General features: G+C 33.0%; 2 protein-coding genes across 2 annotated transcripts in view; both read left to right on the plus strand.

Moving 5' to 3' along the window:
• The window catches only part of LOC126706775 (2-oxoglutarate-dependent dioxygenase 19-like), an 84,790-nt gene that overhangs the window by 31,105 nt on the left and 38,378 nt on the right, over nucleotides 1-15,307 (plus strand). The window lies entirely within an intron of this gene.
• On the plus strand, nucleotides 8,247-11,722 carry LOC126706774 (2-oxoglutarate-dependent dioxygenase 19-like). The gene is made up of 4 exons (XM_050406322.1): nucleotides 8,247-8,619; nucleotides 8,718-8,953; nucleotides 9,804-10,131; nucleotides 11,220-11,722. Exons 1-4 carry the CDS (start codon nucleotides 8,335-8,337, stop codon nucleotides 11,472-11,474), a joined length of 1,104 nt encoding a protein of 367 aa, XP_050262279.1. The 5' UTR covers nucleotides 8,247-8,334; the 3' UTR covers nucleotides 11,475-11,722.

Consider the following 15,307-nt stretch of genomic DNA (forward strand, 5'->3'; position numbering starts at 1 on the left):
AACTGTCACATGTGATAAAAATAAAGCAGATGTGATGTTGGTTTTACTTAATATGACAATGGAACCATCAAATTTGAGGGGAAAGAAATGAACCATTATATGTGACAAAAAAACTGTCAAATATGATATTGGAACTACACAATGTGATAATGGAACCGTTAAATGTGAGGAAAAAAAAAATAAGGGAACCACTGAATGTGACAAAAGAATTGCCAAATGTGATATTGGAATTGCACAATATGAGGATGAAATAGTCAAATGTGAGAAAAAAAGTAAGAGAACCACCAAATGTGAGAAAAGAACTGTCACATGTGATATTGAAATTGTACAATGTGAAGATGGAATCATCAAATGTGAGAAAAAAGTAAGAGAACCACTAAATGTGACAAAAGAACTGTCACATATGTTATTAGAATTGCACAATATGATGACGGAACCGTCAAATGTGAGAAAAAAAATGATAAGGAAACCACTAAATGTGACAAAAGAACTGTCACATATGTTATTAGAATTGCACAATATGATGACGGAACCGTCAAATATGAGAAAAAAATAAGGGAACCACCGAATGTGACAAAAAAAACTATCACATGTGATGTTGGAACTGCACAATATGAGGATAGAACCGTCAAATATAAGAAAAAAGTAACATAACCACTAAATATAACAAAAGAACTATCACATATGATGTTAGAACTGCATGATATGAAGATGGAACCATCAAATACTGTCACATGTGATGTTGGAACTGCACAATGTGATGATGAAACCGTTAAATGTGAGAAACAAAATAAGGGAATCACCTAATGTGACAAAAGAACTGTCACATGTAATATTGGAACTGCACAATGTGAGGATGAAATTGTCAAATGTGAGAAAAAAGTGAGGGAACCACCAAATATGAGAAAAGAACTGTCACTTGTAATGTTAGAACTGCACAATATGAAGATGAAACCATTAAATGTGATAAAAAAAAAAGTAAAGGAACTACTAAATGTGACAAACGAACTGTCATATGTGATATTAAAACTACATAATGTGATGATGGAACCGTCAAATGTGAGAAAAAACAATAAGGGAACCACCGAATGTGAGAAAAGAACTGTCACATGTGATGTTGGAATTGCACAATGTGAGAATGAAACTGTCAAATGTGAGAAAAAAGTAAGAGAACCACCAAATGTAAGAAAAGAACTATCACGTGTAATGTTGGAACTGCACAATGTGAAAATTGAACCGTCAAATGTGAGAAAAAAGTAACCTAGTATAGCAAGTTACCTACTAGTGGGTACGGTACCCCCTTTTTGTTAGGGGGTACCATTGAATTACCCAATATAAAATAATGGTTGTAATTGTAAGCAAAGTGTAAGAGGATATTGTCCCATTAATAAAATTTATGTAATAAAATTTGTAGTATATCCTTATCATCACTCTAATAAATTTTAATAAAATAACTTCTTTTTTTTGTTAAAAGGTCACACCAAAAAGATTAATGCAGGCCTATATATAATTGTGTCATGGCTATTCTTAGTAAATTGTAGTAAGACCTTTTTTTCCGTCTTAATAGTTTGACTTTGTAATTGATACGATGGTAGTACATGTGGCTAGGTGATTCATTTAGGCTGCGTTTGTTTTGGTTGAAAAGGGTTTTAGGAAATCATTTTACACCCCCTTTGTGTGCTTGGTAAGCTCAAAAAACTTGGTCAAATGAAAATCAATTTCCGAATTGACCGTAAAATAACCCTCTCAAGCCAGAAATGGATTTTAGTTTCTATTTTACCTTCAAATGAATTACAAGACTCAAAGAGAGAGAGAGAGAGAGAGAGAGAGAGAGAGAGAGAGAGAGAGAGAGAGAGAGAGAGAGAGAGAGAGAGAGAGAGAGAGAGAGCACAGGTAGTTCGCCCAGCCAAGCTCCAACATCGATCACCGATCCCTTATCACCAATCCTTCATCACCACCTAGCCATGCTCTGGCACAAACACCCATCACCGATCCCTCATCATCGATCCCTCATCACCGCCCAGCCAAGCTCCGGCACAAACACCCATCACTGATCCCTCATCTTAGCCCACCCCTCCCTCATCACCGATCCACAAACACCCAAGACCTACCTCTCCAATCGCCTTGCATCTCATTCTCGTCGTCACCACCCAAGACCGATCTTGTCGCCGCCGCTAAAGACCGATCTCTCTTTCCCGATCTATCTCTCTTTCCCTCAATCTCTCAATCTTTCTCCCTTTGATCTCTGATTTTTTTGTTGTTGTTGTGGGTGGTGGTATTTTGGTGGTTTTTGTGTTGTGTGGTGGTGGGTTTTGTGTGGATAGTGGTGGATTTTCTGTGGGTGCTGGTGGATTTTCTATGGGTGCTGGTGAGTGGGTGCTCGTGGATTTTGTAATATAAAATTTGTTTGGAAGCTAAGAAAATGTGAAAAATTTGTAGGAAAATAGCATTTTCAAAATATTACCAAACACTGGAAATCATTTTTTCGGACTATTTTTCATTGCACACCCAAACGTCCGGATTTTAATTTCCTTACAGGAATTCATTTTCCCTTGCATTTATTTTACACTCAAAATTCGATTTAGATCGAACCAAACTTAGCCTTAGTTGCATTGCTATTGATCTCTGCTTTAGCAAATGTTGCTATCGGATAATAGTTCAAAAGGCACAATCGATAGTTCACAAATAAAAACAAACAAGTAAGACTTAAAAAGAGCGAAAATCGTTTCTTTTCTACTTCTTTATGGTTTTACATATATCATTACCAGAAACATTGTGTCAATGTACAGACCTTTATCTCAAATGAACATTAGTAAAAGTATATATCACTTTTATGTGTGTGAGAAGAATTTGAGAGGTGAAAAATGTGCAGTCAAGTGATGTTATAATATGACTCCTCATGTCAGATGTAAAAATAAATAAATAAATAAATAAAGGTATTAAAAATATAATTTTGCTTCACACAATTTTAGGTAACTTTTTTTAGTCTTTTTACTTGATGCTGATATATATGTTCACAAAAATTTCGAACAGTTTCCAATAATATAGACATCCCTGCGCGCCCATAGCTCGTACATGGCCATATGAAAAGCATCGAATTTAATTGGAGGTGAATTCCATTTAAAGTACTTCTGCACCTGATTCACAAAGAAAAGAAAAATTTAGAAGAAAAGTCAATTTGTAATCGTAGGTCTAAAACATTTTTAGGCAAATTTATCATTTTCCACGTTGTCATGAAGCATTTTCCAGATCAAACTTCCTCAAGAGGTGAACACTTAAACTCACATTACTCTTTTTCTTCTCTTCTTCTTCTTCTTTTTATTTCTTTTTAAGTATATATCTGAAATAGAAATTCTATTTTAACTTAATCTAAGTGTATGTATGTGAAACTCTTTCTTATAGACTTGAATTCTAGCTCTTACTCTCCACATTATAAGAGCTTGCACTTGTGAAGTGACCATCACGCCACATTACTTTAAATCAATTATGATAGTATAATTGATCTAGTAACCTTTTCTTTTAGGAGCAAATTAAATAAATTAGTAAACTTACTTTAAGTTACCAGGTTGTGTGAAAAAGGAAAGTAAAAGATTATTTTTGCTAAAATGCATTCTAGAAATTAAATCAATGTTGGGAACAGTAATTTAAATATTTAATTGTTCATCGGAGAAATAAGAAATAGATAATGTCATAATGCGTAACCCAAAATTCATATTAATTATGTTTCATTTATAGACTTTCTTGTGCCATAAACAAAATTTATCAACCAAGGAATGAACATTTCCACAGCAGCAAATCATGCTGGAATAAAAAAAAAATTAAGAAAAAAGTGTAAAATTACGCACATGGTTAAATATAGACTATATCAAATGAAGACATGGCCCATGGGAGCGTAAATTTTTCAATGGGGGAAGAAGTTAGAATATTATTTTACCATCAGTAAGTTGTAATGCAAGTTGATGAATTTTTCCCCTGTAATATTCTTAACAGAATGCAATTCTCCCTCGAGGGCTATCACAGAATATTTCGACCAATCAAGAATATTTTTGAATGGCAAATCAAGGTTGCTTAACGAGACAATTGCAAAGTGACACATAAACTACTCAAAAAAGCAATTAGAATATAATCAATTAATCATCTTGGAAATAGTAAAGTAAATCCAGTCTCAGCAACAAGATAAAGAAAGTAAAACAAAATGACCCTTAAAGAAGGAAAATTAAAATCATAATACATGATTGATTTAAAGGTTACTCAGTAATTTCCTTAATTAGATACTGAGCTAGCAAGAGGGATGCATTCAGTAAAATACCCTCATTAGAACTGATACTCTTTTGTGTGGAAAGGAAAGGATATATTTGTGGTTGTTCTTGAACTTTTGTGTGTGGAGGTGCGTCCAACACAAATGTTGATATAGTTTGATCCTAAGAGGTTGTTCAGCCAAGGAACTGTTTTACGTCGAGTTCTACTCTAGGTGACACAAATTAACCTACAAGTGCAACATTTTTATGTCATTTTATAACTTAATTTTGGTGAGATTGTTCTTAAACTTAGCTTTAAGTTTCTATTTTAAGGTTAAATTTTTCGATTAAAAAAATTTTCTAGGCCAAAGAATCTTTGCGTTCTCAAAAAATGTTTCCAACAAAAGGAACAGATGTAAAAGGACATGAATAAGATTGATGAAGAAATTTGCAGAAAAAAAATAAGAAATTAAGGGTAATTTATATGTAGAAAAATTAGGGGAAGATGATATTACCAAGAACACATTCTTCAAAAATCGATTCTGCTAAACACCTGATTGAGCATCTTAAAGTCATTTTTTATCAAGTGTTTCTTTAATTCTTATGAAAAATTATAAATCCATAACATTAGTAGAAATTAAATATCAGTATATAACAAAACCAAACTTATTTACAATTACAATAAATAATATTCGTAGAAATTAAATATAATAAAATCACTATAACTAACAATAAACTAAATAGAATTTAAATTCAACAAGATTAGACAACTAAAGTAAAAATAAATAAGTAAATAATTCATAAGATACATAAATTGAAATAGAACCGAAAACAAAGAAGAAAAAGAAAGAAGAAGAATTTTGTAACATTGAATGGATTGTGAAAGAGAATGAGTGCTAAGAAAGGACTTTAAATAAATAAATAAAATGTAGTGCTTGTTACACACAGTCTAATACACATAAACTATTACACACATATTTTTTGAATTAAAACAATAAGTTTAAGACCGTTCAAGTTTTAAAAATATGTACTAAACTTACTATTTTAGTTTAAAAAATAATTGAATGTGTAATACTGTGTATGTAACAGTTTTTATAAAGAAAATAAAATTATAAAGTGGCATAGAACCGGAGAGAGTTAGATATCACATTGAAGGATAGAACCATAAAGTGGCATAGAATTCTAGATGAGGTTTTATTTTTTTTCTTTTTATTTTTTATTTTTTTATTTGGCTAATTAGAATTCTAGAAGAGTTAGATATCATGTTCCCCTCTCGGATGAATTAAATAGATTACTTGTATCCGATAGCAATGGTCTGTACTGTTATAGGCTGGTAGCCAATACTTGGCCTCTGTGGTCAGTTTGTAGCCCTTTCTTGTTGAATATCATGCCCGTTAACCCAAAAAAAAAAAAATAAAAGTTAGATATCACGATGGACTATAAAGTGGCATAGAATTCTAGAAGGTAGATATCACGTGAGAGGGTCAACACTTTTTTTATTTACAAAACTACCTTTTGCTTTTTAGGTGAAACGTTGAGAATATGGAGGGCAAATCAAATTTAGCTGATGTGTTACAGGTGAGCAGTCTGTACTCCTGTGGGGCCGGTTTTTATAAAAATTGAAGTGAGGTATTGCCAGAAGGTTTTTAAAAATTATGAAAATATTAACGAATATTCTTAAGAAAAAAAAAATTAATATTTTAACAGTTTTTTTTTTTCCATAAAATTGTATCAAAATTTTTTTAAAACGGGTTATTAACCAATAACATAAAACACTCATTAGTATGACCCATAAAAATATTTTAGACCATAACATGGCTCCACACGTGGTAATTGTGGTTTTTTTTTTTTTTTTTTTTTTTCTACAAATCCTAAAACCAAACAGATTACAAAATACAAAAACAAATGTGTAATTTTCAATTCCAACATAAACCCATAAACTCTCATTTCCAATAAAAAGATAAAGATTATATGCTTAGTCACAAAGCTTATGATAGATCAACCATGGAGGTGTGGTGGTACCGTAATGGAGAGGTGAGAACTGAGAAGAAATGAAGATCCTAGAAAAGGATTGGACAATATGTGGAGAAGAATAAAAAATAAAAAAAATAAAAAAGGTGAAGAAAAGAGGATGTCAATAAAATATAAAGATTGATAAGAATAAAAAAGAAAAAGAAAAATTGGAAAAAAAAAATTGTTGGTTTTTTTTGGGTAATTTACCCCTCAAAAGCAACTTTTAGAAGTATTAGCAAACATTAAGCTTTTTTTTTTTTTTTTAATCACTTTCTAAAAGTTTTTATCAAATACTTGGATTTGAAATTTTTTTAAATTACCACTTTTTCAAAAAGCACAATTTCAAAAAACTTAACCAAATAACTTTCCCTATGTTATATATATATATATATATATATATATATATATATTTTGAGATTAGAATTGGTAAACTTAAAACTAGTTGAAGATAAATAAAAAATGAGTATGAAAAATGCTAGAGATTCAATTTTTTTTTTTTTTTTTTTTTTTTTTACAAAAGGTTGATGTGATAAAGTGGTTATTGATAAGTAAAAAAATTATATTAATAATGAGATTAGATGAGAACTAATAATGATTGACTATAATAATAGTTTGTAAAAATATTGTAAAATAATTTCTGCTTGTAGCATTATTCAATAAATAATGTTAAAAACAGAAACTATTTTACAACATTTTTACAAAATGTTGATGTGAAAAATTCTTACTAGTTTTCAATTAATCCGACTACTAATATCACATTTTTACTTATTAATAACAGCTCACCACATCAACTATTTCTAAAAAAAAAAAATAATAATAATTAAATAGTTTATACATCCGATATTATTCAATATTAAATCAACAAATCTTATGCAAAAGAAATCCACCCAGCCATATTTTCTCAAGCCAATTAGGTTTCAAGCTTTATCATTTTGTCCTTTTTCTCTCTTTCCAATTCACATTTCCCATTAGGATCTTTTCAGCAAAAAATTAAATTCCCATCAGGATCTCTCTCTATTTTTTACTTCCTTCTTCATCACTTATTATTAAAGCCCCCAGCCATGGCCGAATGATTTCACGAACAACACGCCACTGCCTTGATTCATTTTATCTCTTTCTTGTATTGAAGAAAAGAAGAAGAAAGGGAAACTAATTCAGAGCAGCAGCACAGTGAGATTTCTCAATTTTTTTTTTGTGAAGAAAGGTGCGACTGAGATTGACAAGGGAAAGCAATGATCAGCAGCTTAACTATTCACGAAAGTGTAAGTAAGTAAGAGATTTCTTTTAATGTTGTTTAATTTTTGTGAAAATATGTATGGGTGAAAAGTGTGTGAATTTATGTTTTGTTTGGTATACAACAATTTTTGTTGTTTAAATACCATTACCAAACAAGGTCTAAATATATGATTGTTTGTACTTTGTACGGTGTAAGAGTTATTACCTTTTTTTTTCACTATTTTTTATGGGAGATGTTAACAACCAGAATTGTGGTGCTTATTAAGGATTCCCTAACACCAATAATAATAATAAAAAAATAAAAAATAAAAAGAGATAAATGAAAGAAAAGTACATAAAAGTATTTATAAAGCTTAAAAAAAACATAAAGATGTAAAAAGAAAAAAAAAGTTATTAAACAGAGGTCAAAAAAGTTGTTAACTTAACACTACCCATTTTTTATTACCTAAAAAAATTTAGAAGTACAGTGTGACATGTGAACAGCATAATGCAAAATGTTGGAACTTGTAACCTCGCCCCTTCTAGGCTTTCATGATTATATTCTCAACAGCCGCTCGGCAATCTTATTGGTATATGATAATAATGCTCTAAAATAATGATAGAGAAAAAAAAAGAAAAAAATTCCATAGATACAAATTTACGAACTGCTGGTGAATAATTATTAATAAATAAAAATTAATGTTAGGTCGCACCAAATAATGGGAGAAACGTCCAAAACGAGCTGTATGTTTTCCTAGCATATATTAACGTGATTATAGCTTGTAGGTAACATAACAATATTGCCACATTTACTCGGCTATCTCTCTCTCTCTCTCTCTGTTTCTAGTGTTCTAGTTTCTCCTCATCAATGGCTTCAGCAATGTCCATGAATGCATCACCTGTTCATCCACCAAAGATAACAACCGTGAAAGCACTAGTTGAATCAGCTGGCTCCTCCTCCATCCCTTCGTTTTACAACTTCACCCCTTATCTCCGTGATGAACCAATAGCCGGTGATGCACCAATAGCCGGTGATGCAGAAGATTCAGTCCCCATTATCGACATCTCTCTTCTTGTTTCTGGTACTCCTGAAGAACAGTCCCAAATCATCCATCAACTCAGCAAAGCCTGCTCAGACTGGGGCTGCTTCATGGTACAGTTTATCTTATCTGTTTTGAGCTTTCTATTAATATTTTTTAAACGTGTCTTAAGTTTTTGCATGTTACTGAGATTTGATGAGGGTCTTATTAGGTGATTAATCATGATGTGACGGAGAGTCTGATAAAGGCAATGATAGCTTCGTTTCAAGAATTTTTCGACTTGCCAGAGGAGGAGAAGAAAGAGTATCAGGGAAACCATGTCATGGATCCAATCAGGTGTGGTACAGGCTTTAATCCTTCAATGGATAAAGCAAACTATTGGAGAGATTTTCTCAAGTGCTTCGCCCATCCTGAATTTCATACACCCAACAAACCAGCTGGGTTCAGGTACATTTCTTTTCATTTCAGATTTAACCTCCTAAATCATATGCACATATCACATATTATGAATAAAAAAAATCAAGTTCTAAAGTATTAAGAATCTGTTACGATTTTAATGTCCCACGTTGCTTAAGTGTTAGGATCTGTTTGGATTAAACTTATTGTTGCTGAAACTGAAAACTGAAAATTGAAAAGTGAAAACACTGTAGCAAAATAATTTTTAAATGTGTAAATAATATCGTGGAACCCATTTTTAATATTTTTTTATGAATAAAGTGACTATGAGTCCCATGAACAGTACTGCTACAGTGTATAAACAGTACTGCTACAGTGTATAAACAGTACTGCTACAGTGTTTATTGTCCCTGCCTTTCTGCAAAATGCATGAAATGAAAAAAAAAAAAAAAAAGCTGAAATGCGGACGCAGACGCAACATTCAGCCAAATCCAAACGGCACCTTAGTTTAAACATATGTACATAAATTTTTTACCATACTTTTCTTGCAAGTTGGTTTTCAAATGTGAGTTTTATCCATGAGTTTGTAATATTTAGTATTAGAGCCAACCACCAAGGTTGACATAGAGGTAGGAGTGTTCTACATTGCATAAGTGTAAGTTTAAATATGTCTATATGAGTTTTTGGACACTTTCCCATTGCAAGAGTTTTTCAAGGGTAAGTTCTACCCATAAGTCTGTATACAACGTTACATGCAATTTGTTCAATCTACTTAAACTAAGAATTTTCCTTCTTTTAATTATGATAAATTTATTTTTCAATTAAAATTTCAATAATAATAATTTGGTCATGGCCAATGCAAATCATAATGAATGGTTTATTTATATTTTTGTTGACACAGTGAGATTGCAAGGGAGTTCAGCAAAAGAAACCGGGAAATAGTAATAATATTGCTGAAAGCTATATCAAAGAGCTTGGGGTTAGAAGAGAGCTACGTAGAAAAGGCTGCCAATTTCGAGTTGGGTTTTCAGTTGCTCGCTGCTAACTATTATCCCACTTGTCCAGAGCCAGAGAAAGCAATTGGCATCCCCGCTCACTATGACCATGGTCTGTTAACCACTTTGGTAAATAATGGCGTCTCTGGCCTTCAAGTAAAGCATAACGAAAAATGGTTTAATGTCAATATCCCTGCCAATGTACTCTTTGTTCAAGTTGCTGATCACTTGGAGGTACATTCTATCATGCTTCTTGAACTCCATTTTTACTTGTCCCCATGTGTTATTCATCTTCTCATTATCTTTCTCAATTAGTCTTTTTATTAAGCAACTATGCCAGCTGAAGTTAACTAGTAACATCGGTTTGATACAATTTTAGGTTTAAGATGATAAAAGATAAAACATTAATTGTCATTCACATAAATATATATATATATATATATTTATTTATTTATCCTTGAATTTTTTTTAAAGAGAGGGGGTCGGGGGAGTAATTTTGTTCTTCCGTTTATGAGGTTGGTTTAATTTTGTTACTTAAATTTGTGCACTCTTAAATATGTGGTTGGTTCGATTTTAGTTTTGTAAAAATGGGTTGCTTCAACATTCCATTAGTTGTGTAAAAAAAAAAAAAAAAAAAAAAGACAATTGTTCACCCTGTATAATTTCAAGGACTAAATAAAAACCCTTTAAATTTGAAGGATTACATGATTAAACAATTTAAACTTACACCGAATTTCATAATGGAAATTAGAAATTACCCAACACTTATTTAAGTTAAATGTGACACGTGACATGCGTGAATAAGTTTAAAGGCAAGAGAGAAAAATAGTGCTTTGATGTTGACTTGTTAACAAATGTTGCTGAGAGAGAGAGAGAAGGGTACGTTTTTTACTTCTAGCGAAATCTGAACTACTTTCTGAAAACTTTTTTTTTTTTTTTTAATTAGGACTATGAACACATAAAATTAAAATTATATAGTTTTCTTCCATTTGGGACATAAAGAAATTTTCTAAATACCCAAAAGGAAGAGCTAACCGTGTTAAGTAGCCTAAATGGCCAAAATGAAGAACTAACCCTGTAAATTAAAAAAAAAATTAAAAATTAAAAATAGGTCAATGATCGTAACAGTGAAGTGAATACACGAATGAGGGTTGATCATTTTCTTTTTTCTTTATATGTGTGTGTAATTATATAATTTTTTATTAAAATATCATTGGCATTATGTTTTTCACTTATCATGTTCTTGACATATGAATATTATCTAAATGAACAATTTTTTGAATTAAAATCTAAATTTTCTGAATATAATGTTTCCTTGCAAGATTTTGAGCCATGGCAAGTACAAGAGTATTGCACACCGGGCACTTGTGAATAACAAAGCTACAAGGATGTCCATAGCTCTGGCACATGGACCAGCACTAGACACGGTTATGAGGCCAGCACCAGAGTTAGTTGACAATGAAAGTGATCAACCTGCATATGTTGAAATGACATATAGGAAATTTTTGGAATTGCAGCAAACTGGGAGGCTGAGATCTAAATTCCAGTCGGATGTTGAACAAAGCAAAGCAGTTTGAGCTAGTTGATTGGTTTACAAAGCCAATTTCTCAATTTAGTGCTTTATAATAATAATGAATAAATGTTGGACAATTTGGTTTAATTTTAAATTTGAGAGTTGAAAACTTAACTTAGACCAAATTTAAGATTTTCAGCCATGTTGTTCTCATGTTAGTTTGTTTGTTTGTTCGTTCTTTTTTTTTAGCAGATGCTCACATGTTTGTTGAATTTAATATTTAGTAATAAATTTTATTGGCTTATTGCTATCTATGCTATAGTTACTATGTAATAAATGTCATATTTAGCACATAATTCCTTTTTTTTTTTTTCTTTTTGAGGAACAAGTAAGTGAATTTTATTAAGCTAAATCAAGATTGAATACATCATCCAAATCCATAGGTAGTTTTTCTACCCATACATCAATATCCACAGATACAACTGCTCTTCTAACTAAGGCGTGTGCCAATTTGTTTCCCTCCCTTTTTACATGTTGGAAGCTACAAGCCATTAAAGCAGAACTAAAACTCCATATTTCTTCAATTATGTGGCCAAACAGAGACTTGCATGGCTCCTTTGTGTTAATAGCTTTTATGACCCATAGGCAATCTACTTCAAATATTACCTTAAACAAGCTACTTCAAATATTACCTTAAACAAGCTAAGCTCCCTTGCAAAAACCACAGCCCGAGATGCCGCAAGTGCCTCTGCATGTTCAATTGATTGAGGCAAAGCTATTTTCTGACTCAAAGCACATAATATTACCATTATAATCTCTAATGACCACTCCTATTCCTGCCATATTACTGTTCTCAAAGAGAGTTGCATCAAAATTGGCTTTATAAAAGTCCTCTGGAGGCTTTGTCCATCGTAGCTAGGGGCCTTGCACTGCTGGTCTATTTGGCTGTTTATAGGAGTCGAAGAATTCCACCACTAATTCCTTCGCTTTCCTGCTGATATCATATAGAGGCCATGAAGGTTGTCCCACCCGTAACTAGTTCCTTCTCTGTCATAAGCTCCAAGCTATGGTTGAAAACAGAGCAACTTTGAAGGCTGAACCGTGATCAAGAACAACCTCAAGTAGGTCAATAAAGGACCGATACCCAGTCTGGTACATTCGTGTGAAGCTTGGGACGGATTTCCACACCGCCTTGGCTTGGTCACACAACCATAACACGTGCATGACCGATTCTTGCTGCTCATCACACAGTGAACAAGTTTCGTCTAAAGCGATTTTCCGTCGCGCTAAATTCTGTTTTGAAGGTAAAGCATCTTTGGCTGCTCTCCACATGAAATGCCTGATTTTTGGGGGCGCTCTGATCTTCCAAATACTCCTCCACACCTTTGAACCTTCCCCATTTGACGATGATGGAGTTGCATTGATTACCTGATCTGTTGCAAGCATCTGATAGGCGGACTTTACCGAGTAGCAACCATCCGATGTCTTGGACCAAACCAGGCAGTCCGTGTTGCACGCCTCACTTACATAAATTTTTCTTATCACTTCAGCCTCCCACAGGTAGAAGGATTTCTGCAGCACCTCCCAGTTCCATGTTTTTGTATTAGGATAAAAGAGGTCACACACCCGGTTCAGCCCTTCATCCATTTTTGGTGACACCACTCTGCTCATACCAGGTTCAGGCAGCCAATTATGATCCCAGATGCTTATATTTCGCCCATCCCCTATTCTCCAAACAGCACCTTTCTGAATCACCCGCCTATAACCCCCTTTTTTTTAACCTACATACGTAATTCTTATTAATGTATTTATCTATGATACCTTATATTAGCATCTTTTTTTCCAACATTATAGACAGGATAGTATTAATATTATAAATTTTACTGCATTATCTTTATAGATAGATGTGTCAATTTTTAAACACAAAAAAAAAAAAAAAAAAAAAAAAAAAAAAACCTAAGATATATATATATATATATATATAATTTTGTTGATGTGCCACAAATCACATATACTACTACGTACGTCAGCCATGTCCAAAGTAGCGTAACAAGGCTACTATAACATCATATGGAAGATTGTAATAAGAAATCTCTTTAGGAATGTCCTGATGTTATTCTGGCTATTGTAATCCAAGAGATGCTTGCTTTAAAAACTTAGAAAACATAGGGTCCGTTTGGATTGAGCTTATTTTTGCTGAAATTAAAAACACTATAGCAAAATAATTTTTAAATGTGTGAATAGTTCCGTGAGGCCATTTTTAATAAAAAAGTAGCTGAAAAGTGGAATTTGTGAGACCCGTGAACAGTGCACCCATGCACTGTTCACGGTTGACTTGGTCAAATAATGCGGCTGGAACCAAAAAAAAAAAAAAAAAAAAAAAAAAAAAAACGAAACGTGATTTTCCAAACGCAGACACGCAAAACGCCGAATCCAAACGGGTACATAGAGTTTCAACTTATGGCGTGCTTTTGTGATTTTTGCTCTTTATCATCAAATGAAGATACTAATCGATTTTTAGTGTAGGCAGAGAAATTGAACCCTAAATCTCTTATTCAATTATCAGAGACTTTATCAGTTAAGCTATCTGGAACCCACCACTAAGCAATCAATTAGTTTATTCTTCAATGAATGAAAATGTGATTACAAGTAGGTATTTATAGAATTATAAAATATTCTATTGACCAACATGACCTTATCATAATGGTTTTATTATTTCACATGTGCATTAATAATTATTCCAACATGCGTTAAATGTGATTAATATGATTAGAATTGTAACTAACTAACTAACTACAATATTACAACAATTATTATCCAATTTCTAACACTTTTAACATCAATTTTCATGTGTTAAAATGTGGACATTCCCACATTAATTATGAATATGATATAAAATAATGGTTGTAATTGTAAACAAAGCGTAAAAGGATATTGTCTCATTAATAAGGTTTATTGTAGGGACACGATTTTGGAGCCCAAACCTCTATTTTATGAGTCTTGGTCCAAAGAGCCCAACACAATAAATTTTTTGTAGAGCATGGATCAAAGAACTAGGTTTTAGTAAGTTAAATGGGGTATTGCATGGAATAAAGTAACACACGAACAAGAACAAAAGCCATTATATTGAAAGACCACGCAATCTCCTAGAGCTAAACACTAAGTTTGTATATACGAATCAATGCAGTGGGGTTCCTTTGCATGTTACCGTTCTCTCTCCTCCTTTTTTCCGTCCCCCTCTTATGGGGGCTTTTACACATTATATAGGCATTTTCTTGTTATATGGGCTTTACACTTGTCAACCATCCAAACCTCCACTTAAGCATCTGTCCCATCAGACACCTCTTTTAGCTCTTTGTGAGTTGCGGTAGCCAAGACAGCACTGTTCAGGGGTCTTCTCCACATTAATGCGGCCAGGAAAGTAGCTGTAGTGCATTCAATGTGGTGGTAGCAACTTTTGTTTAGATATTTTGTGTTTCCTTCCTTTTCACGTATTTAGGGGATGGGCTTTAGTGCTTGGGATGTCCTTTCGCTCCGGATTTTCAGTGTCTGAGGAGAAATTCCTCCTCGGACCTGTTTTCTTGGTTTCCAGCGATGTTTAACGTGAGTTGCTTAAGCCATATTAACTCCTCAGATGGGCTGTGTCCTTGGACGGGCCCAAGGCCCAACCTGTTATTTTGGGTCATGGTCCCCACAATAGCCCCTCAAAACTTCGGTTTTTACTCCCTCCGAGGAGAAAAATGGGGTTTTGAATTTTCAAGGGATAAGATCAATTAGTTTCTGGTTCGCATGTGCGGGGGCAATTGCTTCTGACGCATTACGATTTACGAGGCGCGGCTTATTACTCCAGGCGGCTTTATGTCTCCCTCATCTAATGGTGAGGTGCAGATCTAACGG

The sequence above is a fragment of the Quercus robur genome, chromosome 11, assembly GCF_932294415.1.
Source record: "Quercus robur chromosome 11, dhQueRobu3.1, whole genome shotgun sequence".
NCBI lineage: Eukaryota > Viridiplantae > Streptophyta > Magnoliopsida > Fagales > Fagaceae > Quercus > Quercus robur.